Source organism: Leucopleurus acutus, assembly GCF_964270905.1.
Source record: "Leucopleurus acutus genome assembly, chromosome: 16".
In the NCBI taxonomy this organism is placed as follows: domain Eukaryota; kingdom Metazoa; phylum Chordata; class Mammalia; order Artiodactyla; family Delphinidae; genus Leucopleurus; species Leucopleurus acutus.
This window is the reverse complement of record NC_139158.1, coordinates 61733366-61758707: the sequence shown is the minus strand read 5'-3', so window position 1 is coordinate 61758707 and position 25342 is coordinate 61733366. Positions and strand designations below refer to the sequence as shown.

The following is a 25342-nucleotide window of genomic DNA, read 5'->3' as shown; positions in this document are numbered from 1 at the left end:
TGTGCCTGACCTGGAACAGTCCAGCTGCCCAGTAACGAAAACAAGAGCTGGGCTTCTGTGGCCTGGATGTGAGGCTACAGGACCAGGGTCCCTTCCCTTCCCCTGGTCAGCGAGCAGGCAGTGCGCTTGTCCACGTGTGTGCCCAGGCCCTTGGGATGAGAGGTGGTCTGGTGAGGAGCTGTCACCCGCCAGGGCCTGCCAGCCAGCCTTCTCTTGCCTCTCTTGGAACACAGGCTCCTTTCTTGGGGTAGGAGCGCTGGGGTCAGAGTCAGACCCCAGAGGTCCACTCTGGTGCTCCCACGCTGAGCCCCAGGGCTGGGCTCTGGGACTCCGGTGCCTGCCTCAGTTAGATGCATTTGTGGGCGTGGGGTGGCACCTGTAGTCACAGCGTCCCGGGCGGGCCGGGCTCTGCTCTCCCAGAGGAGGTGCTTGGGGGTGGGGGATGAGCTGGAGAGAACTGGGGTGTAGAGCTGCAATTAGGAGGGGTCGAAGGTCGGGGCCTGGAATGTGGGCGGGAGGTGCAGGGTTAAAAAGGGGTGTAATGTTAACTCTGTGAAACGGGTTAGCCTTAAAGAGTAAATAAGGGGTAGAAGCCTTGCAGTTTGGGTCAAAGTTCGTCTCCATGGCGGAACCCGCGTGCCTGCCTCCCCACAGCCCTCCCAGGCCTGAATCCGGCTTTGTCTGGGAGGAGACCCAGCCCGGAGGCCGCTGGGGGTGGCTGCGCCTGGGGCTGGGGAGCCCAGGGCGTGGTTCTGTGAGGAGTGGGGTTCGAGGCTGCTGGGAAAGAAAAGGCTTTTGTCCCTTGACGCTGCATGAGGTCAGCAGGACCCCCTTGTGCTGCGAGCCTCCCAGACCGATTCCGCCTTCCAGCTCCAGCGTTCCCGCGGGTGGGGAACGGGGCAGGGGCAGCGCATGCTGTCGGGGGGCTCTGGGGCCCGGACGTGCCCAGCAGCTGACCTCCCGCCTCATCTGAGCTGATTGAGGGCCACAGCCAAAGGCCACACCGAGGGCCACACCAGCAAAGCTCAGCCCAAGGCTGTCGGTTACACCTTCCCAGGAAGGATCCAGAGCATTTATTTTTAAAAACCCCAGAGTAGTAGGACTGAATGGGGGCCCTAGTCCCCCAACTCATTCTCAGAAAACTCGTGTTACTGTTGCTTACAACCACCCTTCGGCGGGGGGCGGGGTGGGGGGTGTCTCAGCTCTGTCAGAGACGCTTTCCAGGGAGATGTGGTGATTTGGGGGGGCCTCCAGGATCAGGTAGCAGAAGGGAGTGTTTCTGTGGGGTTTACAGGGCTTCCTCAGCCACGGAGGCTAATGGGGTCAGTGTGTCCCGCAGCCCGTCCTGCAGGAGCCAGGTGGCGGCGCCAACCCGGGTGTGTGTCGTCACACGTGTCCCCCACCCCTCCGGCCGCCCAGGTCCCTCCTGACTGGGTGCTGGGGCCGGGGCAGGCTGGCCCGCTGACAGGACGAGGGTGTTTATGAGGGCAGGCAGCCAGAGCTGGAGACAGGGAGGATGGTGTTGACCACGATACCATCGATTTAATTATTTCATCAGAGGCTGTGTCTGGAGGCTGTGGGTTGATGTGCTGGCCAGAGGCCGACCCAGACCCAGTGCAGGGGGTCGCAGGCTTTGAGAGACCGGCTGGCTTGGTCTCTGCTGCCCTTCTGGTCCTAGATCTGGTGGTGACTCCCGTGTCTGTCCAGACCAGTGGGCTCCCAAAGCTGGGCGCAGACCCGGCCTGGAGTCCTTGGCCAGCCCTCCAGCCCTCCCCCTGAAGGTGCCTGCAGTGTAGACGTGAGCTGAGATCCCGCTCCCATCAGTGAATCGGTGGGAGACCGTTGGGGGCTTCAGGGTGTTCTCATGTCCCCTGTTGTTAAAGAAGGACTGGGCAGGGACAGGCCAGGCAGGGGCTCTGTGTGCGTCCAGGCACAGCCCTCCATGGTCTCCACTCCCTGCTTCCGTGCCTTCATCCAGAAGCTTCCCCAACGCCACCGACCCCCAGGACGGCTTGGCGCTCGGTCTCTGGCCCTCGGTCCTGCCTCGGGGGTCCTCAGTCTGAGGCCCCCGCTGTGAGCTCCACAAGGGGCAGACCACGTGGATCTCGCCCTCTGCTCTGTCCCCGGTGACTCTGCACGCCTGGCACGTCATAGGGGCCTGCTGAATGTTTGTTGCCCGAATGAATAAAGGAGCGAACATTTATTGAGGCCTACCCCCGAGCACGCCCTCCAGAGGGGATCGAGGTCTGCCCCCGCCAAGGCGGCTTCTTTGTTCCCGAGGATACCCCCCAGTCTGAGCACCTGGGTCTTTTCCTTTAGCCAGAAAGTGTGGGGACTCCCAAGGCCATGCCGGGGAGCAGCAGCCCACCCCTGCTGCTCAGGGATACAGCCAGAGCATTTCAGGAAACCAGGCAGTTTGCACAGATTCACACCTGTTGGTGGATGTGAATCGGGGGCCCTCCTCTTCCTCCAACACCTCCTCCTCCCTCCCCCTTTTTCAAATTTTAGCAAAGGCAGGTAAGGGCTGGGCCTTGGCAGGGCAGGTCCCGTGGCTGAGACCAGGAATGAATCAGGCCAGTTCTCACTCCTGGGAGCTTGTCTGAGGTTCAGCAGCTGTGGGAGTGTGCGCGCCATGAACACAAACGCGGCTGTGCTTCTGTCCCCGAGCCTGCCACTGCCTGCGAGGCCTCGCTTCAGGTCTCTTTCACGGCCCTGTTCCTGGCTTCTTGAAATCCCAGCATCGGCTGCTTCGGCCGGGGAACCCCGTGGTGCTTCTTCACTGGCGGCTGGAGCTGCTGTGGGTGAGCACAGGGCTCTTGTCCCGTCTCAGGGGAGGGAACTGTTGATCAGTGAGAGAACTTGGGTGATCTGGCCAGAGTCGGGAGGGGTTGCCAAGGCTGCTGCCCTCCTCTGTCCTCTTTGGCAGGCGTCGAGGTCGTGTGTGAGGTTCCCCGGAAGATGGGCACGGGAGCCTGGGAACCAGGGGAGGCTGTCCCCCCAAACTCAGAGCACGACCTTCTCTGAGTCGTGATCCAGGGCTGAGTGATCCAGGCTGTTCCCACCACTGCCTGCAGTCCACGTACAGCCAGGTCCCCTCCAGACCCTCCACTAAGCCCCAGCTGAGGCTTTGGGCTTTCTTTTGAGTCCACACAGAGCCCTGGTCTCATCACAGGTGCCTGGAAACACACCCAGGAGCTGCATTCAGGGGGTGGAGAGGAGGACAGTTGGAAGAAGCCAACTGTGGAGACTCCGTCCAGAGACACGGTGGTCTGGCATTGACTTAGGACCAAACGGCACATCCATCTGTAGTTATGCCCCGTCAGTGGGATTATCTGTTCGATGACCGTCTCTTCCCCAGTGACCGACTGAGCACCCTGAGAGCCAGTTCCCTGGTGCCCAGCATAGCACCTGGCACAGAGCAAGTGAGGGGGCGTGTCTGTTAAATGAGTGAGCGAAAGAGGGCCCAGGCCGGGCAGGTGAGCCAGCAGGCTGCTGGATGTCAGATGCATGGCCAGGCCAGGGCCCTCTCCTTCCATTTCCCCTTGATGTGCTTCACCAGGCCTCTTGCTCTGCCTCTTCCTGAGCGGAAAATGTGAGGCCTGGCCTCCAGAAGGGATGCGGGGGGTGGGGAGTGGACATTACTCACCTTCCGGGCAGACAGGAAGTCACCGCCAGGGCAGAACCGGGGGTCCTGCTTCTGTCTTCCTGCAGGGCCATTGGGGTTTGCTGGGCAGGAGCTGTGGGGCATCTGGGGGGCCTCTTGTTTGTGCCTCTCAGATGGGAGGCTCCTCCAGCCTTGGGCCTCTGGGACCCACTGGACCTCGGAGCTTCCCTCCCTCCGGGGACATGGTGCCGGCGCTTTCTGCCTGCAGACTGGACGTCTGGAGTCTCTCCTCCAGTGGCCATCACCACGTCTTGAGGCTGGACCAAGGCGCTGAGGGTCCTGGCTTAAGCCTTTGGTTCTTGCAGGGCTCTCCACCAGTCTTGTCACATGAATATCAAGCCCTGTGGCCTGGGAGGCTGTTAACCCCTCACCCCTTCAAGGAACCTGCAGGAGAGAGACAGGCACACAGAACGTGGGACCCCCGCCAGGTTGTAAGCGTTCTGAGGGCAGGAGATGTGTCTTTGAAGAAACGTATCTTATTTTTTACCTTATTTCACAAGTATTACATTCATTGTGGAAAACAGAAAAAAAACAGGAGCAAAAAAAAATGACAAAGTTACCAATGTTACCAGTGCTGTTTTTCTTAGTCTTTTCTGTGTATATAATCGAAGTCGTTTCCTTTAAAAAAAAAAAAAAAGGTGGGGGGGAGGGATCGTGTAGTGTTGGACCCACGTTTTTTCCCACATGGTGTCTCGTCTCTCCCCATCGCTGATACGGCATTTTTAAAGGTTGTCTGGTCACCCCAGTGACTGGAGGTCCCATTCCTGAGCCCACTGTTTGCTCAGCTCTGCGCTGGTGGCAGGTTGGCTGCAACCCTGTGAGCTCAGAGCTGTGACTAGGCCTGACGTGCAGAGGGAGAGGGAGAGGTAACGTGCCCAGACTCCAAGTGGCCACAAGGGTGTCTCTGACTCCAGAGCCTATGTTTGGGCCACTCATGGGGAAGGACATCCCAGCCCCCACTTTTCTGTTGTCACAAACAGTGCGACACGGAGCAGCCTCGGGGCCGAGTGTCCTCTTCTGGGCTTTATCCCCAGTCCTCAGCTCAGAGCAGGTGCCCAGCAAACGGCTCTGGAGAAGCTGGTGGCAGAGACGGGGGACCAGCGGAAGCCTCTCGGAGGAGGCTGCGTTGTGATGTCGAAGGCAGGTGTTCCAACAGCCTGGGAAGCTTGGGCAGAACGTCAGGAGGAGGCTGGGAAGGGAGGGAGATGCTGCATGCCAGGGTTGGGGATTTCCTGGGTCACATGTCTCCAGAAGCTCCTTGTGGCCCCAAGCTTCAGCCAGGAGAGAGGGCCCAGGCCAGGCGAGAGGCTGGCACGCAGGGGATCCGGGAGGAAGGAGAGAGGTGAAGCCGCCTCTGTGGGCCCAGGGTCTCTCCCGGACTCGGCCCCCTGCCGGCAGCCCCTGGCACCTTGCCGTGGCTCTCCCGAGCAGGTCCTGGCCTGCCCTGGTCCTGCAGTGGGGTCTTAAGCAAGTTGTTCACCTCTGATCCCTGGCTGCTGTCTGGAGCGTGGCCTGCGTGACTGCAGCCATTAATCCTGGTGTGTCTCAGGAGCCCTTTGTGAGGAGACCAAGGCTTCCTGCCTCCTGACTCTTGCTGCCCTTGGGTGTGGCGCTCCACTACCCAGACACGCAAACTGGGCAGCAGCAGGGGCGGTCACCTGGGGAGCAGGTGTGTGACTTGCTTGCCCAGGGCTCAGTATTTACAGCAGTGCCGCCTCCCCTGTCCTCACCCACCTGGGCCGGTCTCCACGGAGGGTGGGTCTGCAGGGGGAGTGTGCCCTAACCCCAGCCACGGTGAGCCAGCCCAGGCTAGATTCTGCCTCTGCGGCCTGTCTGCTGTGTGGCCTGGGGCCAATCCCTCCCCATCACTGGATGGCGGGGTGAGGACTGGACAGTGTGTGGACAGGGAAGGCTGGTGACCGGAGAGGGGATCGTTTCCTCTCAGGTGGCCAGGCAGCTGCAGGAGCCTCTGCTGAAGAGCTGGAGGCTGGGGTCCGTGGCCAACTGGCACAGGCTGAGGGGGCTGTAGGTGGGTCAGGAGTCCGCCTCACTTTACCCCATCCACCCGACCCTTCACTGCCCCATGCGGTCCAGTCCTGTCTCCTCATCCATCCAGGTCTTTCTTGATCCCTTCTGCCCACCGCGCCCTGTGGGGTTCTGACCACGGCTTTCTTTACAAGCTCGCGGCTTGGGCACCCACAGCTTGCTCTAGCATCTCCTGAGTTCCTGTCCCACTCACCACCCATGTGTGCCAGGGCCTGTTGGGGGACCTTACGTCTCCCAGGATCCTGCTCTCTAATCTGCAAACCCCAGACCCGTCCCAGGCTCCCTCACTGATGGGCAGCCCCACGGGCAGCTGCAAGTTAGCTCTTCTGTCCAAGGAGAAGGCGCCCGGGCAGCAGCTTAGCTCCTGTGTGCTGGCCACTGTGCCGGGCACTGAGGATGCCACGGGAGTGTTCCCGGCCGGGGATGGAAGCTGCTTGTGCAAGGGGAGAGCCAAGAGGCTGTATTGCGAGCGGGGTTGGGGCCAGGCCAGGCAGGCTCGGAGACGATCTCCCGCATTACCCCTGAGCCGCGGCCACTTCTCGTGTTCTGTGCGCATGGTACCCACCCTCCCACGGGCCCACCCCTGCGGTTGGAGCAGCTGTCTCCCCAGCCGGGGCCCCAAGGCTTCACAGCCTGCTGCAGCCTGCTCACTGTGGACCCAGCCCTCGTCGTTGGGCATCCTCCCTGGTCACTGTCACATGTGGGGGGGACTGTGGCCCCTTCACAGTGGCCTCCCTGGGATGGCTTCCTGCAGTGGGCCTTTAAACTGAGCCTCCTCTCCCCCACGCCTGATCTTGGTCCTGACTCCACCTTTCTCAGGTGAGACTGGAAGCTGTGTCTGGGCCTTATTTTCTGGCTACAGGTCACATACTTCCTCCTCCTAGAGCAGTAGCTATTTGCTCGTATTCAAGGCTCCGAACATCCACACCGGATGGAGAGAGGCAGTGGCGGCGGCGGCCTCCTGCCCCCGCCCCCCAACCCCAGAACTAGGGCCCAGGCCCTTCCGGGGATTGGCCGTGGGCCACCCTGCCAGGCCCGGGTCACAGGAAAGTGTCCATCATCAGCTGGGCTGCAGGCAGCACAGACAATGCTGGGCTGTCCTGGCCTCCTGCCGCTGCGGGGTAAGGGAGGCTGGGAGACAGCACCGAGAGATCCCTTTATCCCCGGAGCAGGCCAGGCCTGCACAGCCCTGGCCTTGTGCAGGCTGCCAGGGTCTTAGGCCCTCACAGGCCCCCAGACGCCCGGTGGGGGCATAGGGCAGGACACGCTCCAGGGCCCTAGAGGTAAAGTTCACCTGCTGACAAGGGGAGAGGGAGATCCCCCCCCGACACCTGGAAGATTCGCCTAGGCCTGCTGAGCCATCGGGGTGTCAGAGCCCTGCTCCCCCCTGCCCCCCTCCCCAGCCCAGGACACGTGGAAACCCAGCTGCCTCTTGCCCCTCTGTGGAGGCAGGCCTGCTGTGCTGGAGAGGAGGCCGGGGGAGGGGTGTGTCGGAGAGGCTTCGCCACCGGAGCCTGTCCACAGGCCACGTTCCCGGGAACCAGGAAGTGACCGGGGCCACGCTGGCTTGATCACTCTGACCTAAGGGCTGGGATGCACCGAACCCAGACGGGCTTCCTAGCCGTCTGGCAGAAGGCCTGCCAGGCCCTCAGAAGCCACACGCACAAGCACACAGGCTCTGGGGCTAGGGCGCTGCCCCATGAATCATTCACACATGGTTGCCCGAAGTGGCTCTTTTCGCTCATTTGTTTTGGGGTTGGGTTGAGGGGGCGCAGGGGACATCTCAGCTAGAGAGTTGCACACTGAATTAGCATTGAGGGCTCACTGCCTGTGTTTGGCCTTGAGGGTGGGGCCAGGGAGACTGTCAGGCCTGGGAAGACAAAGACCCAGGCAGTCTATATTGGGAGTGTCTTCCCCCGGGGCACATTGGGCCAGGATATGTTGGGGAGGGCCGGCAGAAAGTGGGACAGTGGCAGGGGTGGGGGCTGTCCCATAGTACAGATGGGCAAATCGAGGCCAAGAGAGGAAAGAGCATGAGGGGTGGGTGCTTCGGGGAATCAGGCAGCACTGGGGCTCATCTGTGCTCTTCCATTCACACTGTGTGACGGCCGATGACTTCCCTCTGGGATCCTCTGGTTCCTTCCTGATGTCTGTTCCGGGGGGTGGTTGTGCAAATCAGGCACGATGAGTCTGCCTGGCGCCTGCCACATACTTGGTGTCCACCCCCACCGAAGGCGGCGCCTGCCCCCAGTGCCCCGCCACCAGCCCTGCTCAGGCCACCTGCCCCAAGACCCCAGCTCTCATCTGCAACTTGGACACCTCTCTAGGGGCTGAGACCCCAGGGTCCCTGCACTGAGCAAAATGATTTCAGTTTCAGAGGGAAATCACAAAAATCTGGGTCTGTGCTAACATGGGAGCCACAGACCGCTATGGAAAAGGGCTCGTGCAAATTGAGGTGTACCGTGTAAAACACACACAGAGTTTCAAAGGCTTTGTATGAAAAAAGGATGTGAGGTATCTCAGATTTAACACGGAATTAATTATTAGTTGAAATGATCATATTTTGGATATATTGGGTTAAATAAAGTAGTTTATTAAAATTCATTCCACTTGTTTTTTGTTTTTTACGTTTTTTAACGTGGCTACTAGAAAACTGACAATTCCGTAGGTGGCTCGCGTTACGTTTCTGTTGGACAGCGCCGCTCTGGACTCTGAGGGCTCAGGTGTTGATGCCACCTTCAGGAATGAGTCATAAAAGTGCAGGAAGGTGGATGCTGTGGAGTAGAGGTGCTGGGGATGTTGGGGGCAGGAGTGGAGCTGGGATGGGGAGCAGGGGCCGGGCCAGGCCTTGGGAGCCACAGGGATGGAGCGGGGTAGCGCTCAGGAGGGGCAGCGGGGTCCAAAGGCAGACTGTGGGGCAGATGCCCAGCGTGGCCCCACCGCCCAGGATGGTGGGGTCCCAGGGACACTGCCTCACCCAACTCCTCGGTGTCCCCCGTTTGACCCCAGGGCCCTCTTCCGGGAGGAAGAGCCGGGTAAGCCTGCCAGGAGCCGGGTGCTCCTGGGAACTAGGCATCATGTCAACACAGCCTGGCCACTGGCCTTTGTCAGAGCGGAGGCCAGCCCTGGCGAGGCGCGCACCCCAAATTCAGAGCAGAGTCAGGGCCCCCGGACTGCAGCCCGAAGCCACGTGGCAGGGGGGAGGCAGGGCTGGCTCTTCCACATCCTGGGGGCCGCCGGGCCCGCGGTGGGGCTGCGGCTCCAGCTCTCCCCTCCCCGCCTCCTCCGGGCCGTGTCCTGTGTGTGTGAATTATCGACGCCCCCTCCCCTCCCCTGCCTGGAAGCCCGCCAGGAGGGGGCGCTTCCTGCGGCAGTCCAGCCGCACCTCTGGCCACAGCGGGCAGCCTGCGGTGGGCACTCTGGGCTGGTGGGGCCCGGCCTGTGGTCCCAGGGCTGGTGGACCTTCGCGCTCTTGCCCAGCCCTCCTCGGGAGCCTGTGAGGGTCGCCCCTGGGAGAGGGCGCCACCGGCTGTGGCCCCAGAGCCTGGTGTGGCGATTGGCGGCTCGCACAGAGCCGGGCTTGTGCAGACTGCGGGGTGCTGGCGCCCACATAAGGGCATTGTTTGCCGAGGTAAAAGGGGTTTTTGTCTCCTTCTGGAGACTGGACAGAAGGAGGAACAATTTCCCCCATTCATCACTAATTCCCCCATTTGAATAGCAGCGCATTGCCCCACGTTACATAGATGGGCACGCAGTCCTCCCCTGCCCATAGGCATTCCGGGCACAGGTGGTGGGCCCTGCGTCCTGCCCAGACCGGGGAGCTGCCCTTCGCCGGAGCCAGGGAGGCCTGGTTTTGTGGAAATGCTTGGGAGGGGTGCATTCCCGCCGCTTCCCTGTGGCCCCGCACTGCACTTGTCCCTGTCACTGCAGTCACAGGCTGGGGGCCGTCCTGTCCTGCTGGCATTGTTCGGGGCTCCGGCTGGCCGGCCGTGGGTGGGGTGCCCACCCTGGAGGGGCCTCCTGGCACGGCTGCACAGATAAGGACCAGGTGGAGACAAGAGGGTCACTTCCAGCTCCGTGTCCCGTGCCTGGAGGCCTGCACCCCCGGCAGGCCCAACTCCTGCACTCCGTGTACTGGGCCCTTGGTGCCCATGGGGCCAGCTGGGTTCTTTCACAGGGTCATAAAGTGTCAGAGCCCAAGAGGGCGTCAGCGGCAACTCCCTAGACTGCAGATAAGAGGAGCCAGGGAGGCAGGCTGTGCCCAAGGTCGGGAGACAGCGAGGCCGCGCACCTGCTCCCCCGGCCCTGCTCCTCGGGCGTGGGTTTGCGTGCATGACTCCCTTAAATCACATTTTTTTGGAGAGGGTCGGGAGGAGGAGAGAACTAGGAATGGATCAGAGCCCAGCGTGCCCCAGCCTGGGATGTTGATGTTTCTCCCTCTTTCTTCTTTCCCCACACGGTGACAGGCAGGTCTCTGGGCCAGGGCTGTGCGGGGCGCTGGGGGAGGGCGGGCCCTGCAGCCAGCCCCTCCTGGGGTTGGGGTGGCCCACAGTGAGGAGAGGGCCAGTGGAGGCTGCATTCCCTCGGGCGCTCCCGGGGGCAGGACCGTGGATTACTCAGAGACCAAACCAGGCACACGTGATGCAACCTGCCTCCGGCCAGCTTTAGCGGTTAAGGAAATCATTGGCTCCTATAACCAGAAAGTCTAGGGCCTTCTTTGGCTTTGGGCACGGACGGATTTAGGGGGGATTTGTCTGTGCCAGCTTGTCAGCCCTGCCTTCCGGGTGAGGGCCTCCCTGCTGAGTGGGCTCAGCGGCCCCTGTGGTGAGGGGAGGGTACTTCTCCCCAGTTGTTTCTGCAAAAGCCCCTGGACTGACTTTCATGGGTCGAGCTTGGTCACATGGCCATCAGGGATCGCTGTGATGGGCTGTGCTGAGTGGCCGGGCCTGGGACACATGCTCACACCCTGGAAGACTCGGGGTGCCCTCACAAGAGGAAGGGGTGTGGTTTCTGGAGAGGCAGGAACGATCCAGGGCAGCTTACCGGGGCGCTGGGCACAGACCATAGACATAATATGTGAGAAGGTGATAAACACTCTGAAAGAAACGGGTAAAGGGGTCAGTGTGTCAGAGTGGGGGCAGGGAGGTCTTACTGGGAAGGTGACCTTTCAGCAAAGCCCTGGAGGGAAGGGAACTCGGAGTGTCCCGAGAAGAGGGAACAAGGGCAGAGGCCAGGGCGCACAGCCAGAGCGGGTGACAGCGGGGGTGGGGGGCTGCCAGCAGGGCCCAGTGGGCCTGGGGAGAGTTTGGCTTCAACTTGGGGGTTTGAACTCAGTCCGTGGACTGGGGCCGGGTCATCACCACTGCCTCGGGGGCCTCTGGACAGATGCAGCCGCTGCCTCGGGGCCTCTGGACAGATGCAGCTGCTTTTCTTCTCCTCAGCAGCCCTCTGCCCTGCTTTGGTCAGGGGGCTTCAGCCCTTGCCCCAGGGCTTTCTCAGCATTTTCCTTGGAGGCTTCTCCCAGAAAGCCTGCCCTGCCTCCCACCTGCCTAGCAGCCACCCTAGCTCCACCCTCCCTGGGGTGAGACCCGCAGCGGGTGGTCCAGAACTGGGGCCTCGATGGCCGCTGCAGTCAGAGGGGGCTTCCCAGAGGAGGAAGGGGTTGCAGGGGGAGGTGGGGGGACAGGAGGGGCGAGAAACTCCAAGGCTCTCTCCAGAGCCCAGCGTCCTCTAGAACCTTATGTTTGGTTTTTTGCTCCCTAGAGCATGAGCTCCAGGACAGTGACCACCCCCATCTTTTCACCTCAGTGTCCCCAGTGCCCCACACAGGCCTGACACCCAGTAAGTGTTCGAGAAAGGAAGGGACGAGGGCAGGAACAGCATCTTCCCGGCCCTGTCCCTCTCCCACCTCCCTTTACCGTGCCCACCTCAGATTTGGCACCGAGCTGGGCTCCACGGGGCCCCCGGAAGCCCACAGTCCAGCCTGGAAAAGCCACGCTCGGGAAGCACGTGCGTTACAAAGTGAGAAGGCCTGGGCGGGGGCAGGGAATCGGGGTGCTTTGTGCCGGGTGCTGTCTACTGACATGGCACCCACTTTGAAAGGAGGTGAAGGGGTGTCTTCAAGGATACACAGCCCCGCTGCATTCTGCCTAAAGCCCATGGCCTCCCTCGTCGGCTGGAAGTGGACCCCAGGTTGCAGGCAGCCCATGAGCAGGTTAAGGGCGGCATGTTGGGGGCGGGGGGAGGCACTTGTGACTCACCTATGCCCCAGAGGAGGGCTCTGTGTGTGTCACTGGGTCTCCCTGACCCCAGATGCAGAGTGGAGGCGCGAGAGGCTTGGCCCGTGGATACATGCGGCGGCAGCAAATGGAGCTTGTAAACTGAGCCCGCTGGCCTACTCAAGGACTTTTGCTTTGTTTTGTTTTGTTTTGGGGGAATTTTTTGTGGTGAAAAATTTTGTAAAACATAAAATTTGCCATTTAACCATTTTTAAGTGTACAACGCGGCAGCGGTACATTGACAGTGTTGTGCAACCAGCACACGTTATTTCCAAAACAGAGTTTTCATTACTCTAAACAGAAACTCTGTAACCATTAAGCAATAACTCCCCATTCCGCCCTCCCCCAGTCCCTGGTGTCCCCTCATATACTTTCAGCCCCTCTGAACATGACTGTTCTAGATATTGCATGTAAGTGTCCTCATTCAGTATCCGTCCTGTTGCTTCTGACTTATTTCACTTAGCGTAACGTTTCCGCAGTTCATCCGTGTTATAGCATGTATCAGAGTTTCATTACTTTTTATGGCTGAATAGTATTTCATTGCATAGATAGACCACGTTTTGTTTGTCCGTGTGTCCAGTAAGGTTTTTCAAAATGTGAACAATGTAAGTCAGTCACCAGTATTTAAAAATCTGGACATTTACATAATGGTGCATATTTCCAGTTTCTTCTAAAAACTTGGAATGCACAGCTACAGGGGGTCAGGGCTCCTGGCCTCATGGGTCTCATCTGCCCAGCCACTTCCCCTATCAGACTCAGGCGGCATCGGCCTACTCGGAGGGGCCGCGCCACCATTGGAGCCAGTGCCTGAGGTGCACAGCCCTGGGGTGAGGGTGTTGGCAGCTCAAGAGTCTGGGCCAGCACCCTGGGCTCCTGAGCTGGAGGGCCCTGGGAACACACACACACGCACACGCGCGCACACACACGCACCCGTGCGCACACACACCCACGCACGTGTGTCCTCACAGCACCCGAGCCTCCTTCAGGCTCATGCCTGGAGATGCACAGGGCAAGAGGGTCCATCCTCCCTGGAGGGAATCTGGCCAGGAGGCAGGCAGTCAGGGTGCCACCTCTGGGCCCGTTCCTGGTGTGATGCTGCAGGAGGCCGTCGGCCTGACGCCCGTGCTGAGCGTAGTGACAATTGGCTCTCTCTGTGCTTGGTGTGGTGCCCATTGACCCTCCTAGCAACCCCTCCTTCCAGAGGAGGAAGACAAGGCCCTCTGAGGTCAAGCAAGTGGCCTTTTGGGGGTGATGCCAGGATGTGAAGTCACACCTGCAAGGTGAGCTAAGAATGGGCACCGGCCAGAGCTCAGAGGAGCTCAGACGTTGGCCAGGATGGGTGTCAATCCTTGCCCTTCAGCTCCTTGACCCTGGCAGAGACTTCTGAATCCCGGGTGCTGGGGCTTCTCTGGCAACGGGCCCAGCCCTGGTGGGGAGGTAGGCAGCTCTCAGGACTGACCCTGAGCCGCTGAAGGAGGCATGAAGTATCCCTTGGAAGGATGGGTACCAGGCTGGGCTCGGAGCTCTGAGTACCTCCTTCCTAGGGACAGCGGAGGAAGGAGGCCTGCTCTGAGAAGGTAGCGTTGAGCCAGGTCTTGAAGGTGGACTGACATTTACTGAGCTGGAAGCAACGTGGCGGGCAGGCAGCAGAGCCCAAGCAGAGGCCTGGAGGTGTGAGGCTTCAGAAGTGGCCCAGGATAGTGGGACCTGGGCTGGGGGAGGCTGCAGAGATCGTGGGACCAAGAACACACCCGGCACTCTTGCCGACTCTTCTTGGGCAGGCTGTGGGGAGCAGGAAGGTTAGGGAACAGGGGAGTGATCATTAGACTGGTGCTGGGAAAGGGTGGGGTGACCGAGGGGAGCTGGGGTGCTGAAGGGGGAGGTCGGCCAAGGAGGCTGGATGGGGTGGGGGTGGGTTGGATGTGGTTTGGCAAGTTGGTGGCCCATTCACTCTCTGTGTGTTTCAGTAATGTGCGTCTGTCCCCCCAGGAGGGCTGGCATCTGGGTCATAGTCACTACTTTGTTTCTCAGCCTGGGACAGAGCTAGCACGCAGTAGGTGCTCAGTAAATACTACTCACTCTACAAATGTCTAGGTTGGTCGCTGGAGACACTGCCAGAAGAAAACCAGACCCATCTGTGATTGAGGAGGAGGGGATGGGCGGTGAGGTTCCAGACGTAGCAGGGCGGCTAGCCTGGGGACTGTGGGATGTAGCTGAGCAAGGCGTGGGGGATCTTTGGGGTGGCTTTGTGTAGAGCCTGGAGCTGCCCTGCAGGAGGATGGAGAGAGCAGTGACTGCCCAGAGGAAGAGGGGCAGGAGGGGCATCCTGGCCCAGGGGACCTGCGGCAGCCGAGGGGGAGGGGTGCCATGGCGCGAAGGCCTTTCCCATCCCCCTGTGCCCTGGGCCCTGGCTGCTTGATGGGCAGCCCGGCCCCGCCCCTGGGCAGCCGGGAGGCCAGTGATTGGTTGGCGAGCTAGAGCCGCTTGGTCACCATGGGGACGCTCGGAGGTGCGCGTGCCCAGTGCCCAGCACCAGGAACTAAATCTTCATAATCTGCCGGCTGGGAGGGTGGGGGTGGGGTCGTGCGCGACCCTGGCCTGGGGGAGGGGGTGGCCTGGGAGGCGGTCAGGGCTCACAGTGGCCGCCCCTCCCCCACCCACTGGTTACAGGTGCAGAGCCGCTTGGGCACCTGGGCGCCACCAGGAACCACGCGGTACTCACCTGACAGTGACCCCGGGAGCTTGAGCGTAGCTTGGGCCTCTGCCTTCTCAGCTGATCAGGCAGGAGGCTGGGGCAGGGTGGGGAAAAGGGGCCTGGAATTTATCTGAAGTGTCTAACCCCCTAGTTAAAAGTTTGTCCTCCTAGGTCCCCCAGCAATGCCGCGCTGTCTGCAGCAGGGGGCGCCCTCCACAGGGCTTTGTTGGGCTGTCACTTCAGGAAAGCAGGGATGGCCCAGGAGGTGCCAGGGATGCACCCGCAGCCCTGGCTCTGGGTGTTCAGTGCCATGTGGCCGTGCACCAAGGGCAGATCTCTGTCTGCACAGGCTTGGCCTGGGCGTTTTTGCTGGAGGGAGTGACTAAGGGGCAGGGGTGTCACAGTGGAGCCAACCTTCCTCAGGCAGAGGATGGAGAAGTTCGAGGGTCTGCTGTGGGGAAGGGGTCCTGTTGGGAGAGGGTGTAAAGGGGCAAGGCAGTGGTGATCTGGAGGAAGAGGGGGGCACTGGCCAGGCCCCATGCAGCCCCTGGCATGTCCGAGGACCTCTGGACCTGCGGCAGGCAGGTCACACTTGAGGCTGCAGCCACTCACTCCCTGGCCCCCGAAGCTGGATAAGGCTTTTGTGGGGTGGAGGGCAGGAGGCATGCTTCATGGCCGCTCCGCCCTGATGGCCCCAGTTTCTGGCAGAGGGACCCTGCCCCCACCTCAGGCTGGGGCAAGGCCAGCCTCTTGGCACCCCCAGCGGGGACGGCAGCGCTCACTCGCCTCCTGCCCAGGGATGCTCGCGAGGACAGCACAGGGCAAGTACCCCCTGTGGCTGCCGTGGCCACGTACCTGGGGGGAGGGGGGTCTTAGGGGCTAGCGGGTGCTGCGGTGGCGCCTCACACCCAGGCCTCTCGTTTCAGACGACTCCTCCTCCGAGAGCGGCAGCGGCAATGGCTCCTCCACCCTGAACCCGTCCACCTCGAGCAGCACACAGGGAGACCCCGCCTTCCCCGAGATGAATGGCAACGGCACCGTGGCCCCCGTGGACTTCACCGCCACCGCCGAGGATCAGCCCATCAACCTGTGCGACAAGCTCCCGCAGGGCTCAGCGCTCGGCACGCCCTCCTACCCCTCCGACGCCGATGGACTGCGGAGCCGCGTCAAGTACGGGGTGAAGACCACCCCCGAGGTGTGTGGGGCTGCGGGCTGCTGGCCCGCCGGAGCTGGGAGCCTCTGCCGCGCCCGTACACGGCAGGGCTGTGTGGGGCTGACGTGAAATCACGCGTACCGGGGTTGTGACACCAAGTCAGGGTGGTAGCCGTGGCTGCTCTGCTCTCATTGTCCTGGGGAGGCTCTGGAATGGGAGACCGCTCAGTTGACCTCGAGCAAGGCCCTCACTTCTCTCAGCCTCCACCCCCATCTGTGAAGTGGGGTTGTTGGCCTCTGCCTTGGTGGACGTGGTGGGTGACGTGTGGCCTGGCCCCCTCTGCCTCCAAAACAGTCTGCTGTGAGGAGCAGCAGCAAGTGGGCTGCATTCAGCACAGAGGCCCAAGGCCTCATGTTTTCTCGCTACTCTGCATGCCTGTCCCCATTCTACAGATGGTGCAGAAAAAAGGTGAGGCCTTTGTTTGTGGCCCCAGGGATGTGGATGTGTGAAACTCAATAGACCAGGCTAATGGGGGGCGGACAGGTGCCCCACCGTTTGGCGCTCCCCTACCCCTCCCCTGTTGCTTCCGAAAGCCATCTCCGGGCCACGGAGGTCTTCTGCAGCAGTGCAGTGCGGCACCGGGGGCGGGAGCTCTCCCGGGGGGTGTTTTCTTCTGCCCAGGCTAGGGGGGCCAGAGGTGCCTTCTCAGAGCCCTACACTCCTGGGCTGCAGCTACGGGCCCCTGCACAGGTTCCTTCCCCTCCCAGGGCCTGTTTTCTCTTCTGCAGAGGGTGTGGGGTGGGTGCCAGTGCTGGCTTCCAATGACGTGTCTCGTGGGAAGGTTCTGTACAAATGAACGGTGTTCAGTCGTCGCTGTGTGTCTGAGCCCAGGCTGAGGGACAGGTACTGGCCAAAGCACTGTCTTCCCTTCTTTGACTGGGTCCCAGGGGCAGGCACAGCTGCTGCCTCAGCAGGCAGAGAGCCAGAGGGGTTGAGTTTGCCACCGTGGCCTCAGGCCACATGTGTGGACCACGGAAGTGAGACGGGAACACGAGTGCCACCGATAGTTCTTCTGTCTCCTCTGACGCTGGCAGAGGATTGGCCAAAGAGCACCTGGGAATGTGACTTGCCCAAGGCGCCTTTGACCCTCCGTCGCGAGTCTGACACAGCCCAGTGGGAGGCCAGAGAACCTGGGTGTCCTTTCCCTTTCAGAGTCTATGTGTGGATCAAGAGATGGGCACGAGGCCAGGGACCCTGGGAGGGCTGACCCCGGTGGGTGTGGTCACATGGAGGCTGGTGGTGGCAGCTGCCGTGGGACAGGGCACCAATCAGTGTCTGTCTTTATACGTTTGTCAGCAAGAGCTGTATGCCGTCTGGGCCACTATGTGGCCACGTTGCAGGGTGTGATCCGCGGCTGTTTGTTTCCTGGGCCTGACTGCCTACTAGATGCCCACCTCCTTGAGGGCAGGGACTGTGTCTCCAGGACACTGCTAGTCAGGGTACCACTGAGTGAAGTCAGGACTGGACAAAGCCGCAAACTTTCTAAAAGGCAAATGACAGTGGTCCTCGGGGAGCCTTCCCAGAGTACGTGCAGCAGGGGGCAGGAGACCGGATGGGAACTGAGCCGTAAAGGATGAAGAGGATGGAAAAAGCAGAGAGGAGAGTGGGGAAGTGCATTCCCAGGAGAGCTGGGGAAGGGTCTTGCTCCAAGAGGGGCTCAGGGGGTGGGTCCCTTCTCTACTGCAGGACAAGGGGCTGTGCCTGGTTCCCAGTGGGCTGTGCCTGGTTCCCTCTCCCCTTTCTACACACGCTCTGCATCAGGGCTCACGGTGACTTCCAGGGGTGGCAGCAGACAGGAGAAGCCCAGCCTGGGAGCTGCGGGGATGCCCTTTTGCCTGATGGGCCTGTCTCTTTGGCTGGTTCTTTCCCAGCCCATCTGTTCCTCATCCCCGACAGACAGCACACTCACTGCTTTTGTGACAGCTCGGTTGTCAACTCAAGGTTGCAGCGCCTTGGAGACCAGGGAGGGAAACCCCAAAGCCAGAACAGATCTTGGCACAAGCAGGAGAGGCTGGCTGGTGGCGGGAAGGAGCCCTTTCTGTGTTTGCCTTTCCCTCGTGCGATGAGGCACAGCCTGGCGTGGGCACTGCTGCCGAGTAAACCACTACCCCCTCCACTGAACTCCTCCGGGGCGCCAGGCCTCTGCATGTGTGGTTGTGGGCAGTCCCTCCTATGCCGCCCAGGGAGGGGCGGCAGCATCGCTGTCCCCGTGTCACAGGGGAAAGGAGCAGGAGAGTGACTTGCTCAGGGCCTTGCAGCGTGGCTCACATGGCATCGGGGTGTGCTCGCCGCGCCTGCCCGCACACTCACCGCGGCCTGACCCTCTGCCCCCCCCGCCCCGCCCTCTCTCAGTCCCCCCCCTACAGCTCAGGGAGCTATGACTCCATCAAAACCGAGGTCAGTGGCTGCCCTGAGGACCTGACGGTGGGCCGGGCCCCCACAGCAGATGACGACGACGATGACCACGACGACCATGAGGACAATGACAAGATGAATGACTCCGAGGGCATGGACCCTGAGCGCCTCAAGGCCTTCAACGTGAGCGCCCGCCCGGGATGGCTGGCTGGGGCGGGGGCTCAGCCAGGCCAGCCCTTCCCACAGCCTGTGTCTCCTGCAGATGTTTGTGCGTCTCTTTGTGGACGAGAACCTGGACCGCATGGTGCCCATCTCCAAGCAGCCCAAGGAGAAGATCCAGGCCATCATCGAGTCCTGCAGCCGGCAGTTCCCTGAGTTCCAGGAGCGGGCCCGCAAGCGCATCCGCACGTACCTCAAGTCCTGCCGGCGCATGAAGAAGAACGGCATGGAGATGGTGAGCCCCAGGCCTACCAGTCCCAGGCTCCCCGCACCCTCCCGGCCTCCTGGGCGCTTTTCCCACAGCCCTCCCAATACCCCTGGAAGCAGGCATTGTGGCCCCTCGTTCACAGAGGAGCCCAAAGCCCAGTGCCACCCTGCCCACCTCTAGGGCAGGGTCCCTGTGCCCTAACACTGGCTCCATCCCCATTCTGCCTGCAGACCAGACCCACACCTCCCCACCTGACCTCGGCCATGGCAGAAAACATCCTGGCAGCTGCCTGTGAGAGCGAGACGAGAAAAGCAGCCAAAAGGATGCGCCTGGAGATCTACCCGTCCTCTCAGGTGCCTGCCCGCCGCCAGCCACTGGGAGGGTGTCCTCAGCCATGCCGCAGATACTGCCACGGCCGCCGGGTGCAGAGGGAGCAGGGAGGGCGTCCTCAGAGGGGAGATGGAGATGCTGGGGGGAGGGGGGCGGCGGGGGGAAGTCAGAGGAGCCCAGACACAAAGGCCTTGCAGACCTAGGAAGGGAGTCTGGACTTCATCCCGAGCCCTGAGAGTGTCTTCAGCCGGGCAGGAACAGATGAAATCTGCCCTGAAGATAGATGAGCACATGGGGGGCTGGGGGAGGCCCTGGGCAAGGCAGCCAGGGGGAGAGGCAGAGTCCTGCAGGTGCCGCGCCGGGTCCCGGCAAATCTGGGGCCACCACCCACCCCCGTCCAGGGACCGTGGTCAGGGCTTGCTGCCCCTGTGGTTCCCCAGCGCCTCCCTCCCGCTCTGCAGGACGAGCCCATAGCCCTGGACAAGCAGCACTCCCGGGACTCCGCAGCCATCCCCCACTCCACCTACTCACTGCCAGCCTCCTCCTACTCCCAGGACCCTGTGTACGTCAACGGTGGCCTGAACTACAGTTACCGTGGTTACGGGGCCTTGGGCAGCAACCTGCAGCCCCCTGCCTCCCTCCAAACAGGAAATCACAGTAATGGTGAGTGTGGGACACCAGGCTCTGCGGCTCCCTGACCAGCTGCCTTGGGAAGGGGGCGGGGCAGGCGAGGAAGCAGCAGAGGCGGCCGGGAAAGTGACTCCTTCTTGGCACAGGGACCCTCCCCATCTCATAATCTTAGCCAGTCCTTAGCTTGGAAGGCAAGGTTAACAGGAACAGCGTTCCACTCCTTTCTTGCCTCCCCGGAGGCTTGCTGGGCCTCTCCCTGGTCCCCTGCCGCTGCCCCACACCCCCTCCACGGGCCACTGTGTGCAGTCCCAGCCAAGGCCCCGCTCTTCACCTGAGTTGAGCCCCTCCACACCCTCGTCTCACCCAAAATGACCAAGTCTCAGTGAGACGGTCGCTGGCCCAGCTCTTGCAGAGTCGGTGGCAGAGCCAGGATTTGGTCCCAGGCAGGTCATCTCCCTCTCCAGGCCACCGCTTAGGACCTCACTTGTGAGATGAAGGTTCTTCTTTTTAAAAGCATTTCTTAGTTTTTAAAAAAAATTTATGTATTTTATTTATTTTTGGCTGCATTGGGTCTTCGTCGCTGTGCGCGGGCTTTCTCTAGTTGCGGCGAGTGGGGGCTACTCTTCGTTGCGGTACAGTGCGCGGGCTTCTCGTTGCAGTGGCTTCTCTTGTTGCGGAGCACGGGCTCTAGGCGCGCGGGCTTCAGTAGTTGTGGCACACGGGCTCAGTAGTTATGGTTCACGGCTCTAGAGCGCAGGCTCAGTAGTTGTGGCACACGGGCTTAGTTGCTCCGCGGCATGTGGGATCTTCCTGGACCAGGGCTCGAACCCGTGTCCCCTGCATTGGCAGGCAGATTCTTAACCGCTGTGCCACCAGGGAAGCCCCGAGATGAAGGTTCTTTCACCTAGGAGCAGGGCCCCAGCCCTTTCTGCTGCACTGTGGGGCCCCATCTAGGTCACCTGGGGCAGTGGTTAGCCGTCTGTCCCTCCACTCTAACCCCAGGAGCTGGTGATCCCCTAGGTGCCCCCTGTAACTCTGCCCAGGTGACTCTGATGCAGACGGAACACAGGCCAATATTGGAGAAACAGTCCCCAAAAGATACAAACCTCCCCATGGAGCTAGGTGCCGCCCTGAGTGCGGACCTCAGGCCCTGTCACACTGAGGCCTGGGTGGCCGGTGCGGCAGGGGAAGAGCGGGTTCCCCCGGTGAAGGGCAGCCTGGCGGCCTCCGGGAGCTGGCGGGGTCAGGTAGGGGTGATCCCAGGGCCTCTTGAGCCAGGTATCTGGGTTTAGTTCTGTGTGCAGCGGGAGCCACAGATAGGCTTTAACCGAAGGAGGCTATGAATGTGCTGTCTGCCCTTGTGGTGAGATTTTAGTGGGGAGGACAGGAGGCAGAAGCAGTGTGCTTCGGGGGTCATTCAGAGGCGAGAGGAGAGGCTGGGGGTGACAGCAAGTTGCCGCTTGACGAGTAGGTTAGAGGAAGGTGCCGCCCGCAGGCCAGGGAATTCTGGTTCTAGGTCTTGGCTGAGAATTCCTCTCAGGCCCTTGTCCTTGGCCACGGGAGACCCCTTACTGTTCCTGGGCAGCGATGGAGGCGGCTGGTCCCTACCCATGGCAGAAAGCCCAGACACCCTCGCTCACCTTGCCCCCCACCACCGGCAAGTACGTGCGGGTCCCTGGAAGATTCCTGCCTGGGCTTAACTTCTCATCCTTTCCTAATGCCTCTTAACCTAAAATAAGAGGCTGCCTGGCCCTAATCCCTGAGGCTGAGGCCAGAGTGGCCAGCTGCAGCAGGGGTGAAATGGCTGTCCCAGGCGGGCTGCTTTCCTTCCAGGAAGGAGCCTCTCTGACAGCGCTGCTGAGTGGGGACCCTGGTAGAGCGGGTCTGGAGACAGGTGCGGGGCAGGAAGTTAGAGCCCCCCCTGTTGCGCACGGGGAGAGTCGTTCCCAGGGGGCAGGTGATGGTGATAGGCCCCCACCTGGTACCACACAGCAGGGCCTGTCTCGGGCCGCAGCTGCCAGGGCTGCTCCGGCCTCTCTTGAGGGCCAGGCCTGCCGCCCTCCCGCCCTGTTCACACTTGCCAGAGAGGCTTCAAGAAAGGCCACTAGCTCTGCCCCTGTACCTCAGTCTCCCTGGTTCCTTAGAGGTGGGTGGTGAGGTCACGGAGGCCGAGATCTGCTCGCTGACCTCCTGCCTGGGGCAGTGGCGTCCTGTGAGCACTGGGTTTGGGTCCAGCAGTTGGAAGAACACCACGGGCAGTCCCAGTCCCAGTACCTTCCCAGCAGCAGCCCTTAAACGAGGGTTCAGTCCATTTGGCACCTTGGTTGGGCAGTCGTGTTGGTAGCTCAGAGCTCCTCACTTAGATCGTGGGTGGATCCAGGTCGGCCCAGATAGACTCAGGCTCTGCCTGTTTTACCCGGCGTGCTGGGCAACTCGCACCCGCTCTGGCCCCTCTAGCAACCACCTGGCCACCTGAGTGTCTGCCTGTAACCAGAGCCCTGGGGGAAGAGACGGAAGGCCTGCTCCGAGCATGGGAGTGAAGAGGACAAGGCTTGGGGGCGGAGAGAGGAAAGAGAGGAAGCCCAGGGCCGGCTCACACCCATGTGGCAGGCGGCTCCGGCCTTCCTCTGCCATCCCCAGCCAGTGTCTGGAGGGGACCAAACCCTGCAGCAGCCGGGAGCCAGCGCAGGCACCCCTGCCTGCTCCCAGACTATCCCAGCAGCACCCACGTGGGGGTCAGCCGCCTGCTTGGCTGCAGTTCCCAGCAGTTCCCAGCCCCAGTCCTTCCTCCTGTGTTTCATTTTAACGGACTTCCCTCGACCCTCAGTTCCAAGGATGTTCCTTAGCAGGCCAGTTCCCAGGACCTCCTGCTTGACGTCCCTGTTCTCTGATTAGAGAAGAAATAGCCCCACGTGACAGACTGTCCCATCTAGATTCCAACTTCCTTCCCCAGCTTCCTTTTAGCAGTAGTCGAGTTTCCATAATTTCTCCCAAGATGTTACTTCTGGTCTATATGTCTCCAGTGACAAGGGCTTGTCCATCTCTGTAGCAGCATAAAAACTATAGGGAGTTCCCTGGTGGCCTAGTGGTTAGGATTCTGGGCTCTCACTGCTGTGGCCCGGGTTCAGCGCCTGGTCAGGGAACTGAGATCCTGCAAGACTCATGGTGCGGCCAAAAAAAAAAAAAGCTGCTGCCACTGTAGGTGCAATAATGATTCAAACTGGCTTTCAGAGCCGGTGGGGTGGTGGGGAGCTGGCTGGTAACTGAGAACTGCCTCACACACCCTTGTACGATGATCTCTGCTTATGGGGGTTGGGGGCTGGGCAGGGCACAGAAGGCCTCCCAAGCAAGCTTCCGCTCCCACACCGCCAGATCCTCTCCTTTGGCGGTTTTCTTGCTGAACACCTCGAAAGAATGCTCAAATTCCGGGAGCTTCTGTGTCTCCTGGAAGCCCTTTCCCAGTGGGCCTCCGTAGGCCGAGCCGCACCGAGGGGTTCACCGGCGTGGCTCAGCCCAGAACAGTCTCCTTGTGCTGTAGCTGAGGGCCGGGGCCCAGGGAAGTTAGGAATCACCCACGGCGGGGTCCGGGCTCGCTGACTGCAGAGCCACAGCGCACCCCATAGAGCCGTTTGGGAAAGGTGGAGAGGAGACCAGGCCTGGTGGCCCCAGCACACACCCCCAGTGTGTTTCGGTAAGACTGCAGGCTCCCTCTTTGTTGCCACCGTTCAAGGGCAAAGGGGAGGTGATTTCTCCAGAGGGCCCCTCTGGGTCCTGTCTGACCTTCCGACCTTCACACACCCACCCCACGCTCTCCCGTCCCACCAGCATTAATCTTCCACCTCGCTTGGGCACAAGAGAACTTCTCAAAGGCAAGGGGCTTCGAGGTGCTGCAGCCCATCAGGAGGAGGCTCAGCCCCCAGCGCCTCCCTCCACCTGCCCCTCCAGCCGCTCCCGGCAGGGCGCGCTCCATCTGGCCGCTCCAGCCCCAGCCTCTTTCCCAGGCCCAAGCAGGGCAGCCCAGGGCAGCCAGCCTCTTTCTTGCCCTTCCCCGGCGGCAGCGGTTGAGAAACCCCTTCCTTGTCTCACGGGGCGCACACATGGGTGCTCCTTTTCCTGGCCTTCTGGGGCTCCAACTCTGGACTCCGTCCAGGGCTTTCCGCACCCCGTCCCCCTCGGGGGCGTCGGACCCCCACCTACCGGCAGTGTCGTAGCCGCCCCCTCCCCCGCCAGCTCGAGGCCGCCTCCTCCCCCGGAGCCCAGAGCCCAGAGCACGGAGACCTGCCTGACTGTCCTCAGAGAGCAGCCGAGGTGCGATGAGTGCCAGGGAGCTGGGCTCAGAGTGCTGCCCGGCCCGAGGCCAAAGCCTCCCCCCGACCCCAACGCAGGATCACCCTCGGGCTTAACAGAGAAGCCCACGTCTTGTCTGCAGGCCCCCTTCTAAGCACTGGGGTACAACCGTGGAGACAGACGAGGGCCTTGGGCCCCCACGATAGGGGAAAGGGTGCCCCTCCTCACCCTGGCTCCCCTCCTCACAGGGCCCACGGACCTCAGCATGAAAGGCGGGGCCTCCAACACCTCCACCACGCCCACGCCCACGCCCTCCAGCAACAGCACCAGCCGGACCATGCCCACCGCCCAGCTCAGCCCCACCGAGATCAGTGCCGTGCGGCAGCTCATCGCCGGCTACCGGGAGTCCGCCGCCTTCCTGCTGCGCTCAGCAGATGAACTGGAAAACCTCATTTTACAGCAGAACTGACCCAGCAGCAGGTGGAGTGCACTACCCTAGGGAAGGAGGCTCTCCCAGCCCCGGACCGGCTTCCCGCCTCACCAGTTGGTACCTTTTGTTTTTTGAAAGAGGTGGATGCAGAAGAGCTGTTTCTAGCCACACTCCAAGCGCCTGAGACTCTGGGCACAAGGACACTTTTTTTTGGAATCTCACCACACGGGTGCTCTGACCTGCTTGGAAGAGGCCAACGGGGCAGCTTTGGAAGGGCTGGGGCTCCCCCTGACAAGGCGCTGGGGCCGCAGCTCTATTTAGAATCATCTTCGTGGACCCTGATGTTAGAATCCCACCCCCAGATAATTACCTTTCAAGTCTTAGGTGAGCAGAATTGCATATTTATTGAGAAAAACAAAGTGGACCCTTTCTTCCTCTCCCCTTAGTAATTTATTTTTCTGAAAATGGATTCTTTTGTGTTTGTACAGATTGCCAGTCTGTGTCTGTCTGATCAGAAGGATGTATCCCTGTGACCTAACATTCCATATCACTACACTGGCGCGGGCTGGGGGCCGGCAGGGCTGGGGGCAGCGGGGGCGCCGGGCTGGCTGTCCCTCTGAGCGCCCAGCCCCGCCAAGCAGGAGGACCTCACCCACACCCACTACAGAGCAAAGACAAACAAAAGCGGCTCCCCCTCCCCCATCCCACAGACGCCCCAGTCACACGGTCACCCGTATTCTACCTCACACTCCAGCGTGGGCTTTTCCAGGATGTGCCCTGAGCCTGTTCTGAACGGCTGTCTCCCACCTCCCCCACCCAGTGTGTCTGCCTGGGAGGTAAGTCCAGAGGGGAGGCCAGGAGCTGGATGGAGCCCAGGGAGGAGCCCCTGGCCCCAGCGCTTGACAGGACAGAGTGCTGGGGCACAGGCAGCCGGTCAGCTGGGCCCTTGCCCTCACCCTGCCCCCAGGGAGCCAGGTCTGAACACTT

At 61.4% G+C, this 25342-nt stretch overlaps 1 protein-coding gene across 2 annotated transcripts in view; it reads left to right on the top strand.

Moving 5' to 3' along the window:
- Positions 1-24394, top strand: part of NOL4L (nucleolar protein 4 like) — a gene marked incomplete at both ends in the record, with an annotated part of 124525 nt that extends 100131 nt beyond the window's left edge. Inside the window, 6 exons of one of the 2 annotated variants that reach the window (XM_082856484.1) lie at positions 15610-15860; positions 18249-18434; positions 18514-18705; positions 18909-19031; positions 19470-19671; positions 24174-24394. In XM_082856484.1, coding sequence (XP_082712610.1) covers positions 15610-15860; positions 18249-18434; positions 18514-18705; positions 18909-19031; positions 19470-19671; positions 24174-24394 — 1175 coding nt within the window. Of the gene's footprint in view, positions 1-15609; positions 15879-18248; positions 18435-18513; positions 18706-18908; positions 19032-19469; positions 19672-24173 lie in introns of both variants that reach the window. The other variant, XM_082856483.1, reaches the window with a different exon arrangement.
- Positions 24395-25342: the final 948 nt, after the last annotated feature.